At 42.3% G+C, this 12089-nt stretch overlaps 1 protein-coding gene across 1 annotated transcript; it reads left to right on the top strand.

Moving 5' to 3' along the window:
• The first annotated feature begins 845 nt into the window (after positions 1 to 845).
• Positions 846 to 3117, top strand: LOC108703847 (gastrula zinc finger protein XlCGF28.1). Its single transcript, XM_041576602.1, has 2 exons — positions 846 to 896; positions 1674 to 3117. The coding sequence occupies exon 2, from the start codon at positions 1943 to 1945 to the stop codon at positions 3020 to 3022; it is 1080 nt and encodes a 359-aa protein (XP_041432536.1). The 5' UTR covers positions 846 to 896; positions 1674 to 1942; the 3' UTR covers positions 3023 to 3117.
• The last annotated feature ends 8972 nt before the right edge of the window (positions 3118 to 12089 follow it).

Below are 12089 nucleotides of genomic sequence, written 5' to 3' on the forward strand. Positions count from 1 at the left end.
CAACCAAACCTGATAGAGCCAGAGTAGCCTTTGTCCTTCCTGAGAGGGGAGGGGCTGACTGATGCAGAGGATATGATTGGCTTAATAGTCAGAGGGCTGGTACTTAGAGTTAAGGGCTGAGGGTAATGTTTGTAATCACAGACAAAAGGAATCAGTCGTGTCGCTGGGAGGGGAGCTGAGAGATATTAGTGCGGTACAGAGATATGTAGGGAATTGTCTCCCGTCCCTTACTGAGCCGCTCTCACTCCCACCTCCCAAACACCCGGGACCATTGGTTTGTAGCCGGAGCAGGGAACTCTGGGAACTTCCACACAGGTAGGTACTGACCCCCCACCCCAATATACTGAGCCCATATGTGCTGCCTCCCTTATTCCTACCTTGTGTGGCACCCACCTCTGTTCCCTGCTTTACCCCTCACTCTCCTCTACTATGGGCTGTGTGTCTCACACTGGGGTCACTCCTGCTGCTGCTACTGTGGGACTGGGGGTCGCTGCTGCTCAGAGTGTGGGTAAGTACAGGTTTTACAGTTCATCATTCTTGAGTGTAACCTTAGCTCTATCCTTCAGGGATGAAGGGGAAGAAGAAGGATAAAAATGAGCGGAATGAGAAAATCCTGAATCTGACACTGGAGATGATCTATCTGCTGACTGGAGAGGTGAGGGGCACTGTGACTGGCACACTGACAAGAGACTGTCTGTCTGTACAAAGGGGGTCTCTCTGCAGCTCAAACACCATTCTCTCTTCCTTTCAATATTTAGCACTACATCCCTAGGAAGAAGTCAGATGATGGGGGGGCCCTGCATGCCCCTGGCTCCGTCATACAGAAGGAAAATAACAAGAATGACAAGAAGATCCTGGAACTCATGTCCAACATCATCCAGCTGCTGACTGGAGAGGTGGGTACAGCGGCCCCTTATTGTTTAGTAACAGTGGATGATAATCCCTTTCTCTGGCTGGGGGATGACTGGAACATTGTGTGTGACAGGTTGCCATAAGGACTCATCATGTTTCCATCTATTTTTCCTTGGACGAGTGGGACTATATAAAAGGAAACAAGGACCTTTATGAGGATGGGGAGAAGGAGGAGTCTCAGCAGCTCCCCCCACTGGGTGAGTAATGGGCACAGGATACAAAATATCAGAAGCTGGTGTGTAAGGGAATTAATTAGGAGGAACAGTACAAGGGATGTGTGGGAACAACAGAAACACAAATGAGCTGCTGACAGTAAAGCAGGAGCAGTGAGTTACATATGATGGTTACACAGTAATACTGGTGATATGGGGACAGGATACTAAGGAGCAGTTTGTACATAAGGAAAGATCATTAGATATTTATCCGGGTTGGGAGAAATGTCCTAAGTGGACAGAAATGGACCAGACAGACCCACTCAGATTCCAGCTGATCTCTTGAGTGTTGTAGGCATTGGGGATCTATCAGCCCACTCATTTGATCAGTCTCCCTTCACTGCCATCCCCATTGCTGTTCATGCCTTTGTGATTGGACAAAGTGCTACATGACAGTTTTATATCTGACTTTTCATACTGTATTAGAGCCTGTTGGGGTGACAGTTCTGTTGCTTCTGCTTCTTCTATTCCTTCATCTCCTGACACAATAAATCCCTACATATATGTATAAAATGTGATAATGATTTCTCATGCTTGTGTCTTTGCCAGACTGTGAATATGAAGATAAGAGAGATATTACAGCTGATCTGGGAGGAATATTATTTTTTAATAATGAGCCAAGCAAGATTGGGGCTGAAGGAGCAGTTTTTTGTGCCAACGGAAGTGCCACAAACCCTGACATTTCTCCAGTGGAACAGCCCCCACCAGCCAATGATATTAAAGAGGAAGTGGTTGCATGTGGAGAGGGAAACCAATCAGATTGCAGCATTAATCCACTTACAGAACAGATAAAGGGAACAGATACACTTACTCCTATCATGGAGATGAATAACTCTTCTGAGTGCCATAAAGATTTTACTACTGAAGCCGGTCTTCTCCAGCATCAGGAAACTCACAACAAAGTAAAACCATTTGTCTGTTCTGTGTGTGAGAAATATTTTGTGTGTCATTCAGACCTTATTGTCCATCAGAGAAGTCACACACAAAAGAAACCATTTTCCTGCTCTGAATGTGGCAAATGTTTCACCCGTCGCACAGGCCTTAAGACACATCTCCTAATTCACACAGCAAAGAAACCATTGACTTCAACTTTAACTCAATGTCAGAAAGCAGAAAAGCCAATCACTTGTACTGAATGTGGAAAATGTTTTACCCATAGCCGTGACCTTATCAATCATTCCAGAATTCACACAGGAGAGAAATTATTCACTTGTACTGAATGTGGGAAATGTTTCACCCGTATGTCACAGCTCACCAGACATCTCAGAAGTCACACAGGAGAGAAACCATTCACTTGTACTGAATGTGGGAAATGTTTCACCTGCATGTCACAGCTTACCAGCCATCTCAGAATTCACACAGGAGAGAAATTATTCACTTGTTCTGAATGTGGCAAATGTTTCACCTGTATGTCACATCTTACTAGACATCTCAGAATTCACACAGGAGAGAAACCATTCACTTGTACTGTATGTGGGAAATGTTTCACCCGTATGACACAGCTTACCAGACATCTCAGAAGTCACACAGGAGAGAAACCATTCACTTGTACTGAATGTGGCAAATGTTTTACCCATAGCCACGACCTTTCTGTTCATTCCAGAATTCACACAGGAGAGAAATTATTCACTTGTACTGAATGTGGGAGATGTTTCACCTGTATATCACTGCTTACCAGACATTTCAGAGGTCACACAGGAGAGAAACCATTCACTTGCACTATATGTGGGAAAGGTTTTGCCCAAAGCTACGACCTTACTGTTCATCTGAGAACTCACACAGGAGAGAAACCATTCACTTGTACTGAATGTGGCAAATGTTTTATGTATCGTTACCAGTTTACTGCTCATTCCCAGTTACACACAGGAGAGAAACCAGTAACTGTACCTATACAATGATGAGTGAATAACATACAGTTGATGATGCTACAAATTATAATTTCTTTTGGATAATAGATGATTCCCTTTAATAAAATTGTACTACTTTGCCTGCACGTATTGCTGTGTGTGTCTGTCTGTCTGACCTTATTCCTGGGGTGGGGGGGCACAATTAACAACAGATGATGACAAGATTGATGGAGAACAAATGAAAATGAGAAGACTTGCCTGAAAGGGATGAAATATATGATGATATATATGATGTTACGCTACATCGATGATGTAGTAATATTATGGTCTGGCACACAGAAATGTTTCTTTGAATTTGTCAATAAACTAAACACCAATATTATTAATCTGAAGGTGACTGCCAAGATCCATAAAGACACTATCAACTTTCTCGATATACGGATCTATCGTGGCCAAAATAACAATCTGCATACTACTGTATATAGAAAGAAAACGGCGACCAACAGTTTATTACACGAGAACAGTCAACATCCCCAGAATACTATTCGAGGGATACCGACAGGACAGTACTTAAGAAGGTTATATAGTACTTTGGAGGACTTTAAAGAGGAAGCCAAGAAACTATATGAGAGATTCAGACTGAGGGGATACAGTCACAATTCACTAAAAATCGCCCATAAAAGAGCACTGGCTATGGACAGAAATTCCCTTTTAATCACTAAGAAACAAAAAGTTCAGATTAAGCAGAGCAAGACTATCCAAATGAGATTGAAGAAAAAAATGTATACTTCCCAAAATTTTCTTTTTCTTTAGTCCGGAAGACTCACTAATGAGTAAAGTCCCTCACCAATCCTGTAGCACAGGAAAAACAAATCATGAATAACAATTACTAAGCGTATAATTACCTCCCCTGTCCCTCCTTCCCCAGTGTTCTATTTACAAGCTAATAATGAAACAAGTAAGTACACCAGAGCATGCCAACACTTTTATTTTGGGGAGGGAAAATGTGTGCTGCCTTGCTGACTAAAGAAAAAGAAAATTTCTGAAGTATACATTTTTTCTTTTCCTTAGTCCTACAGGCAGCACACTCATTAATGGGATCTAGCAAGCTAGAATAAACAGGGCAGGATTAAGGATTTTGAAGTACTGCCTCCAGAATCCGTCTGCCAAAGGCGGCATCATTTAAGGCTGCTAAGTCAAGGCAGTAGAATTTTGTAAAGGTATAAATACTGCTCCATGTAGCTGCCTTACCAATTTCTTCCAAGCTCAATGCCGGTTTTTCTGCCCAGGAGGTTGAAACTGCTTGCGTAGAATGCGCTCTAATTTGATCAGGAGGATCTTTGTCCAAGGATTTATATGCTAATGAAATTGTATTCTTCACCCAAGCTGAAATAAGGTGGATTTGCTGCAATTCTCCTACCCTTCTAGCTGATGTAATACTAGAAACGCCGTCTTCCGTGCCAAAAGTTTTTTCGCTACAGGAGTTTTCACTGACAGTCTCAACCTCATTATAAAGCGTTTATTCAAAGGCTCTGAGGCTAAATCTCTAGATGAAATAGCTGACATAGAGGCTGGCTTCAACCCTTTATCAAAACAGTCTTGCACAAATTTCAAAATTCCTGCTACAGAACAAGTCTTTGACTGAAAATCTCTCTGGGAACACCATGAACAGAAGATTCTCCAAACTTTATTGTACACTTTGGAGGTGGACTGCTTGCGAGTGTAAAAGCGTTTGTACAACTTCTTGTGAAAGACCTTGATTAGCTATAAGGTGGTAAAGATAACAGATCTTTCATCTGCAGAAGTGCCCAATACACTCCCTTGGATAGAATCATCAGATCCATGAACCAAACTCTCCTTGGCCAAAAAGGTGCTATCGACAATTTCCAAAAATACTTGTTGATTCAGCTCCCACTATTTTTGATCTATGATCTTCCTGCTGAGCTTATCTGCCAGACAATTCTCTGACCCCTTTATGTACGTAAATTGCTCTGATAAATGTCAAATTCTCTTCTGCCCAGAACATCAATTTCTGACATTCCCTCATTAGTAAAGGGGCTCTCCTTCCCTCTTGCTTATTTATGTAAGAGACTGTAGTTGTGTTGTCCGACTGGTCCATCACTTCCTGGTTCCTCAGAACCTTCTTGAAACTCTTCAAAGCCAGGCGGACTGCCTTGAGCTCTTTGAAATTCGAGGATTGAGGCGGCCTGAAGGCCGCCTGAGGTGGCTCCCGCAATGCTGCCCCCCTCGCCGGCTTACCTGTCGGGAGGGGAGGCAGGAACACTATTGCGGAGAGCGCAAATTCTCTCTCTCTCACAATAGTACAGCCGAATTTCTGCAGGAGCGGATTTTTGCCGCCCCTGGAATCCTCTCTGGCGATGCCGCCTGAGGCGGGTGATCTCAGCTCACCTCATTGGTGGAGCTCCCCTGCCCAAGGAACTGCTTCTGTCGAAACTGTCATCAGACCCAATAACCTCATGGCCTGACAAATTGGTATTTTTGGATGCTTCAGAAACTCTTTTGTTGTTGCCATTAGCGTTGCTATCTTCTCTGAGAAATGTTCTCATCTGCAAAGTATCTTACTGTAGACCGAAGAATTTTACTGAGGTAGATGGCCGTAGCATCGATTTTTTGTTAATTATCCAACCATGAGATTCTATCATACGCAACGCTTTCTTCAAGTGATGATCCATCTGCTCCAGACTCCTTGCCTTTAACAGCCAATTGTCTAGGTACGGTACTACGAAAACACCTTACTCCCTCATTGCTGCTGCTAGAGCCACAATCACTTTGGTAAATACCCTTGGAGCTGAGGTTATCCGGAAGGGTAATGCTCTGAACTGGAAATGAAAAACATTGGCCCCAGCCACATAAGATCCCAGAAGGGCACATTCTGCCCTCTAATCCATAAGATTTTTAAAGCACTCTCTTCTACTGGAATTGTTGTGCGTTTAGATAACATGGCAACTGCTGTGTCAACTTTCAGGGGGAGTCTTCTCAGTCAGCCATGGCTCAAAAGGATACATCTGTTTGAATCTTTTATTCCTCTCCATTTTTTCCCCCTGGATTTTTCCCTTCATCGCGGAAAATTTGCTTTAATTAATCATGCATTGGAAAACAGACTTGTTTCTTTTCTGAAAAGAAAGGTAGAGCCGACTTATCCCCCAAATTTGAAGTAGAAGCTTTAAGGCAGACTACTTTTCTGACTTTTTAATTAGCCTAGGCATTTTTTCCACAGGAAATAGATACATTACTTTATTTTTTATTGAAGAAGTAGAAGAAGGATCAGAAGAACTTATTTCCCCCAGTTCACTTTCTTGAGTGACCCGAGTCACTCAAGGTTCTGGGTTGACTAGTCATCCCTTTTGAATTATGAAAAGCTTCAAAAGATTTTTTCATAATGTCCTTAAACCAAGACATAAACGCTCCTGTTTTATCTTGGCTATGGTTGGTACAAGCTTGGCAGATGTTTGATGGCCATTCTTCAGGAATTAGCTGATCATAGACAGAGCAACTCCCGTGTTTGCTTTTTCTCTTCCTTTTGACCTCTGACATCTACCAAAAGATAAAGGGAATAAGTTAACCTTTAGTCCATTAATAGCCACCACAACCCTGCTGCTACAAGATATATATCTTAGAAGCCTTTGACACACAGTATAGCAGCCTCAGCCACAGAACTGCACCAATGAGGCATGAGGCATGTAGCACTGACTCAGATGCCATAATGTACCCATTTACCGGTCAAAGAAAACGCCTCCTTGAAAAAGGGAACTGGGTCTTCTAGCATCGCGCACCTCACTTGAGACCAATGATGAAGAAACTGCCGCACTTCTGATTTCAGCCTGCCAAACCTCATCTGAAGCGCTGAAAAAAACTCCCAAACAAGCCTGAGGAAGCACTTCCCCTGGGGAACTCACCCTCAGGTATGACTATGAAGATTTTCATTCATCCAGGTCATGGTATATCTAGTATAGGTCAATCTAAAATCAACTGGACTTGCTGAGTAATCAATGAAGACGTTTCACTACTCATCCGAGCAGCTTCTTCAGTTCAACTGACTGGTGTGGGAAGTTCTCGGCATATAAACTCTTCCACTAATCCAACCAATTTGTTTTTCCTGTGCTACAGGATTGGTGAGGGACTTAACCCATTAGTGAGTGTGCAGCCTGTAAGACTATGGAAATTAGAGATTTCATTATGCAACACAAGGAAATAACCCAAATCTTGACTAAGAACTGGCACATACTAGAACAAGACAGAGACCTTCAGCAAATAATTGGGGATAGACCTCTACTTACTTTAGGAGAAGTAGAAACCTAAGGGAACAGCTAATACAAAGCCATTACAATATCCCCATGAAGTCCACATGGTTGACAGATAAAACCAAGGGGTGTTACAGATGTGGTAACTGCGTAGGATGCCCAATACAAAGTAGCACATTTTATTAACTGCAAAACCACTGGTGTAGTATTTGTTATGAGATGTGGCTGTGGCAGAATCTATGTAGGGAAAACTCATGGGGCAAATTCACTATGCGCCGAAGCGCCTAACGCTAGCGTTGGGAATTTTCATTACTTCGCAAATTCACTGGCGTAACTTCGCTAGTGTAACTTTGCACTCTTACGCCTGGTGAATTTGCACAACGGACGTAACTACGCAAATTCACTAACGCGCGCATTGTTCTGAACGCTACCTTTTACGCTAGACTTCCTTCGCCACCTCAGACCAGGCGAAGCGCAATAGAGTAGATAGGGATTTCTTCAAAAAAAAGTTAAAATTTTTTCTAAGTCCCAAAAAACGCTGGCGTTTTTTCTATATTATGGGTGATAGGCTGAAAAAGATCGAAAAATGTTATGGGGCTCCCCTCCTTCCCCCCTACATTTCCTAACTCATGGCAACTTAACTATACAGTGGGCACATGTGTAGGGCAAAATAAACATTTTATTTGATGTTTTGAAGGTTTCCCAGGCATTTGTAGTGATTCTACGTATTCCTCCATTGAAATTTGAATTTGGCACCATTTGCAAATTAACCATCGCTAGCGTAATTTCGCTTCGCTTAGCGAATCAACGCTAGCGCAACTCCGCAACCGTACGCTACCCCTGAGCGCAACTTCGGATTTTAGTGAATTTGCGGAGCGCTGGCGAAACTACGCCTGGCGAAGTGCGGCGAAGTTACACCTGGCGCAACTACAAATCTTAGTGAATGTGTGTGTTGGTCACCATGGTATCCAACATAGCATTCGCAGGACACGTGCAGTATGTGGCATAGAAGCAAGTGTGGGCAAAATGTTCTGGCACTGACATACGTGACGCTACCTACGAAACCTATTTGCCTATTTAAACTTGGAAACACAGCACTCTCGTCACTTATGTCCCTGAAGAAGCCGGGTTAGTCGGTGAAACGCGTAGGGCGACAGAGCTGGACAGTGGTGTAATTAGCTCCCACTTGGTCCCTACGTAGATAGGCAGGATCTGCAAGGGGGTTACCTATGGAAGGGAGGGAGCGGGTGACTTTGTGCTTTGAATTATTTTAAAACATTAAATAGCTTTCTATGAGGAATATCTCTGTTGAAACACTCAGCCATCGTTTGCGCTTTTTAATATTGTGATTTTTTTTATGACCAAGGTCCAGCGCTGCCAACAGGTCGGTTGAGCAGTGTGTGTGTAGAAAAGAGCGCTTTTATTAATAAACTTTATTACAGGTTACGTTTTAACTAATAGTTACTTTATTTATGCCACTGACTGATCTAGTTTGCTTTGAAGTAAATATTGGATGCTGAATGTTGCAAGTCTCCAATTACACATTGTGCCCCTGCCTAAAAGCATTTTCCATGATTTTCTTTCTTTTCCAATTATATTTATTGGCATTTGAAAATGCACAAATAACAACGGAGCATAATAATTGCACAACAAAAGTAAGTACTTAAGATGGATACAAAGAAATAGATTACAGTACAAAGTAAAATGGAATATAGAAAACATTGCAAATTTCAGAAGTAAATGCAAATGGACAATTTTTCAAACTGAATAACACTTTCCTCTCTATCATAAAAAGAAATGAATGATGAAAACATAAGTAACCTATGGAACATCAAGGGGAGTGAATAGAATTTATTAATCAGTTTGTCATTAGAATTTAGTATCTAAATAAGGGGAAAAATTGTTCAAACATTTCTTTCTAATTTCTTTCTGACAGCATCCTGTAGACAGAGAGATTTTAGATATGATAAAATGTATTTTAAATCAGGAAATTTTCTCTTGAATCCAGTACAAGCTGCTGTTAAAACCAGATTGGTAAAAATTTTTCCATGATTTTGACACTTGAACCCAACGGGGAAGGGAAGGTTTGGCTTTGTAGCAAACACAACAAATGGGTGAAGGGCACCGGGTCACGGCTTATTGTCCTGTACAACACTATTAACTGGCCCAGCTCTGTCTCTCACTATTACTTTTATTTCAATGTGCTCCAGTCACAACTCTGGTCCAGTTGGAATATGCTTTATATCATTCTTTCATTTTTCAGGATTCATTGAGGTCTGGCATGGTGCCAAGAGACTGGCGAATTGCTAATAAGGTGCCGCAATTCAAAAACGGATTCCGTTCTCAGCCTCAAAACTATAGGCCAGTTAGTGGTCTGATGTCAGTGGTAGGAAAGTTTTTCAAAGGGTTAATAAAGGATAAGATACTGGACTTTATAGCAAATCATAATACTATGAGTGTGTGCCAGCATGGTTTTATGTGTAATAGATCTTGCCAGACTAACTTAATTTCTTGAGAAGGTAAGTAGAGACCTCGATTCTGGGATGGCAGTGGATGTGATTTACTTAGACTTTGCTAAAGCATTTGATACAGTGTCACACAAAAGGTTACTGGTTAAATGAAGGAATGTTGGCCTGGAACATAGTATTTGTACCTGGATAGAGAACTGGCTAAAAGATAGACTACAAAGAGTGGTGGTAAATGGAACATTTTCTAATTGGACCAGTGTTGTTAGTGGAGTACCGCAGGGCTCTGTACTAGGTCCCTTGCTTTTCAACTTGTTTATTAATGACCTGGAGGTGGCCATTGAAAGTACTGTTTCTATTTGTGCAGATGAGACTAAATTGTGCAGAACTATAGGTTCCATGCAGGATGCTGCCACTTTGCACAGTGATTTGTCTAAACTGGAAAACTGGGCAGCAAACTGGAAAATGAGGTTCAATGTTGATAAATGCAGGTTATGCACTTTGGCAAAAATAATATAAATGCAAGTTATACACTAAATGGCAATGTGTTGGGAGTTTCCTTAAATGAGAAGGATCTAGGGGTCTTTGTAAATAACAAGTTGTCTAATTCTGGGCAGTGTCATTCTGGCCAGGACCCCTACAAGTTATTAAATAAAAACATTTGGTCAGGGCCCCTACAAGTTATTAAAAAAAAAACACATTTGGTCAGGGCCCCTACAAGTTAAAAGAAAAAAGAAAACTGCACTTACCTTAGGCAGGGAGCTCAGGTGCCAGTCTCTTCAATTTCCTATGCTCTGATTCTCCAGTGAAATGTAAGTCCCGGATAAGCCGCATGGTGATTGGATAAAGTAGAGGGGAGATTCAAACTTCACCCATCCAATCCCCATGCAGCTTTACCGGGACTTATACTTCATGGCGAATCAGAGCACAAGAAGGAAGATAGATGTCATCGGATCTCCAGCCCTTTCTCCCTTCCGAAGTCTGCAGCTCACTGATGGCAGGGGCCTGTCTCTGCAAGTAAGTGCAGCACTGCTGGGCCCCCCTTAACTCCCCAAACCATCCCCCTGATGCCTTGACCATTGACTTGGTTATATGTTGTTCTTAGGTTCTTCTTCATCATGGAAAGAATTCTGCCATCACCCTGCCCCGGTTACCACTCGTGGACCAACTTATAACACTGTATGAGGAAAACCTTCTGTAAGCTGACAATTCATACAATTACACTAGGTAAATGAGGAGATTTAGGGTTGATTCACATGGGACCATTTGTCGCCCGCGTTTTTAAAAAGAGAGTAGGGGCGACTATTCGCTCGTTTTGTCTGTACATAGAAAGTAAAGGAAAGCGTCGGGTACCATGCATACAACGCTATTTAAAAGCGCCAGTAGCTTGAAAACGCACGTAGACCCTTTTCGGAACGATAATCGGAAAATAGCAGAGACATAGTGGAGTATACAAAAACGCCTGTAGCAAACAGACGGGGAGACAAATAGCTGAGATAATATCCTTAGCGGCATGACGTCAGCGGAAATGCGTATGTAAGAATGCTAAACGTAGATTCTACGGCATCAAGTCGTGAGCACGTAGTTACGAGGGCGCTGCATCGTCATTCAGACGCTTTGTTTCGAGGAGGACGCCACGCGACAATACTCCTGCGACAACAATTTCCAGAAAAATGCCTTTGGTAAAGCAGCATTTTGATCCAGATAGGCTGATTGATTTGATACCATCATATCACAATAAGCTGATAAGGAAAGAACTGTGGGATGAGGTGGCAGTTCAACTTATTACAGGCTGGGAAACTCTTTCAGATGCTGAAAAAAAAGGGTAAATGATTGCCACAATTTTTTATTTTATAATCATATATGTGGGGCGTATCATATGTGTTGCAAGCATATGTAGGGGGCAGTGTCGGACTGGCCCACTGGGATACCAGGAAAACTCCCGGTGGGCCCAGGTGTCAGTGGGCCCTCATGCTGCTAAACATTTGGCCTATTTCATGGCCATTCCCTATTTCTATGAGAACAAAGAGACTAAATAGATGTAATAATAGGTTATAGTATGTAAAGAAAAGAGACTAGGAGAATAGAGGTTGAGTGAGGAGAGAGAGAATAATAGTACTGAGAGTGGGCCCCTGGTCTAAGATTAATTGGTGGGCCCCTAGTCAAAGGTTTTTGGGTGGGCCCCTGGTGTCCCAGTCCGACACTGGTAGGGGGTATGCATACAGCCTATGGATGTGGTGTTTTTTTTACTGGGTAGGTTACAAGTATGGCTGGTTCAAAACATCACTTTAGTGTCATACTATGTGGTTTAGTACTGTCATACTATGTGGCTCTTCTGAAATGAAGTACTCATTGTAACAATATTCATTTTTTTCTCCATCCCCCCCCTGC

The sequence above is a fragment of the Xenopus laevis genome, chromosome 9_10L, assembly GCF_017654675.1.
Source record: "Xenopus laevis strain J_2021 chromosome 9_10L, Xenopus_laevis_v10.1, whole genome shotgun sequence".
In the NCBI taxonomy this organism is placed as follows: Eukaryota; Metazoa; Chordata; class Amphibia; order Anura; family Pipidae; genus Xenopus; species Xenopus laevis.

What these genes read in the sequence shown, in the direction of transcription:
- LOC108703847 (XM_041576602.1), top strand. Translation starts at nt 1,943, where the DNA reads ATGGAGATGAATAACTCTTCTGAGTGCCATAAAGATTTTACTACTGAA.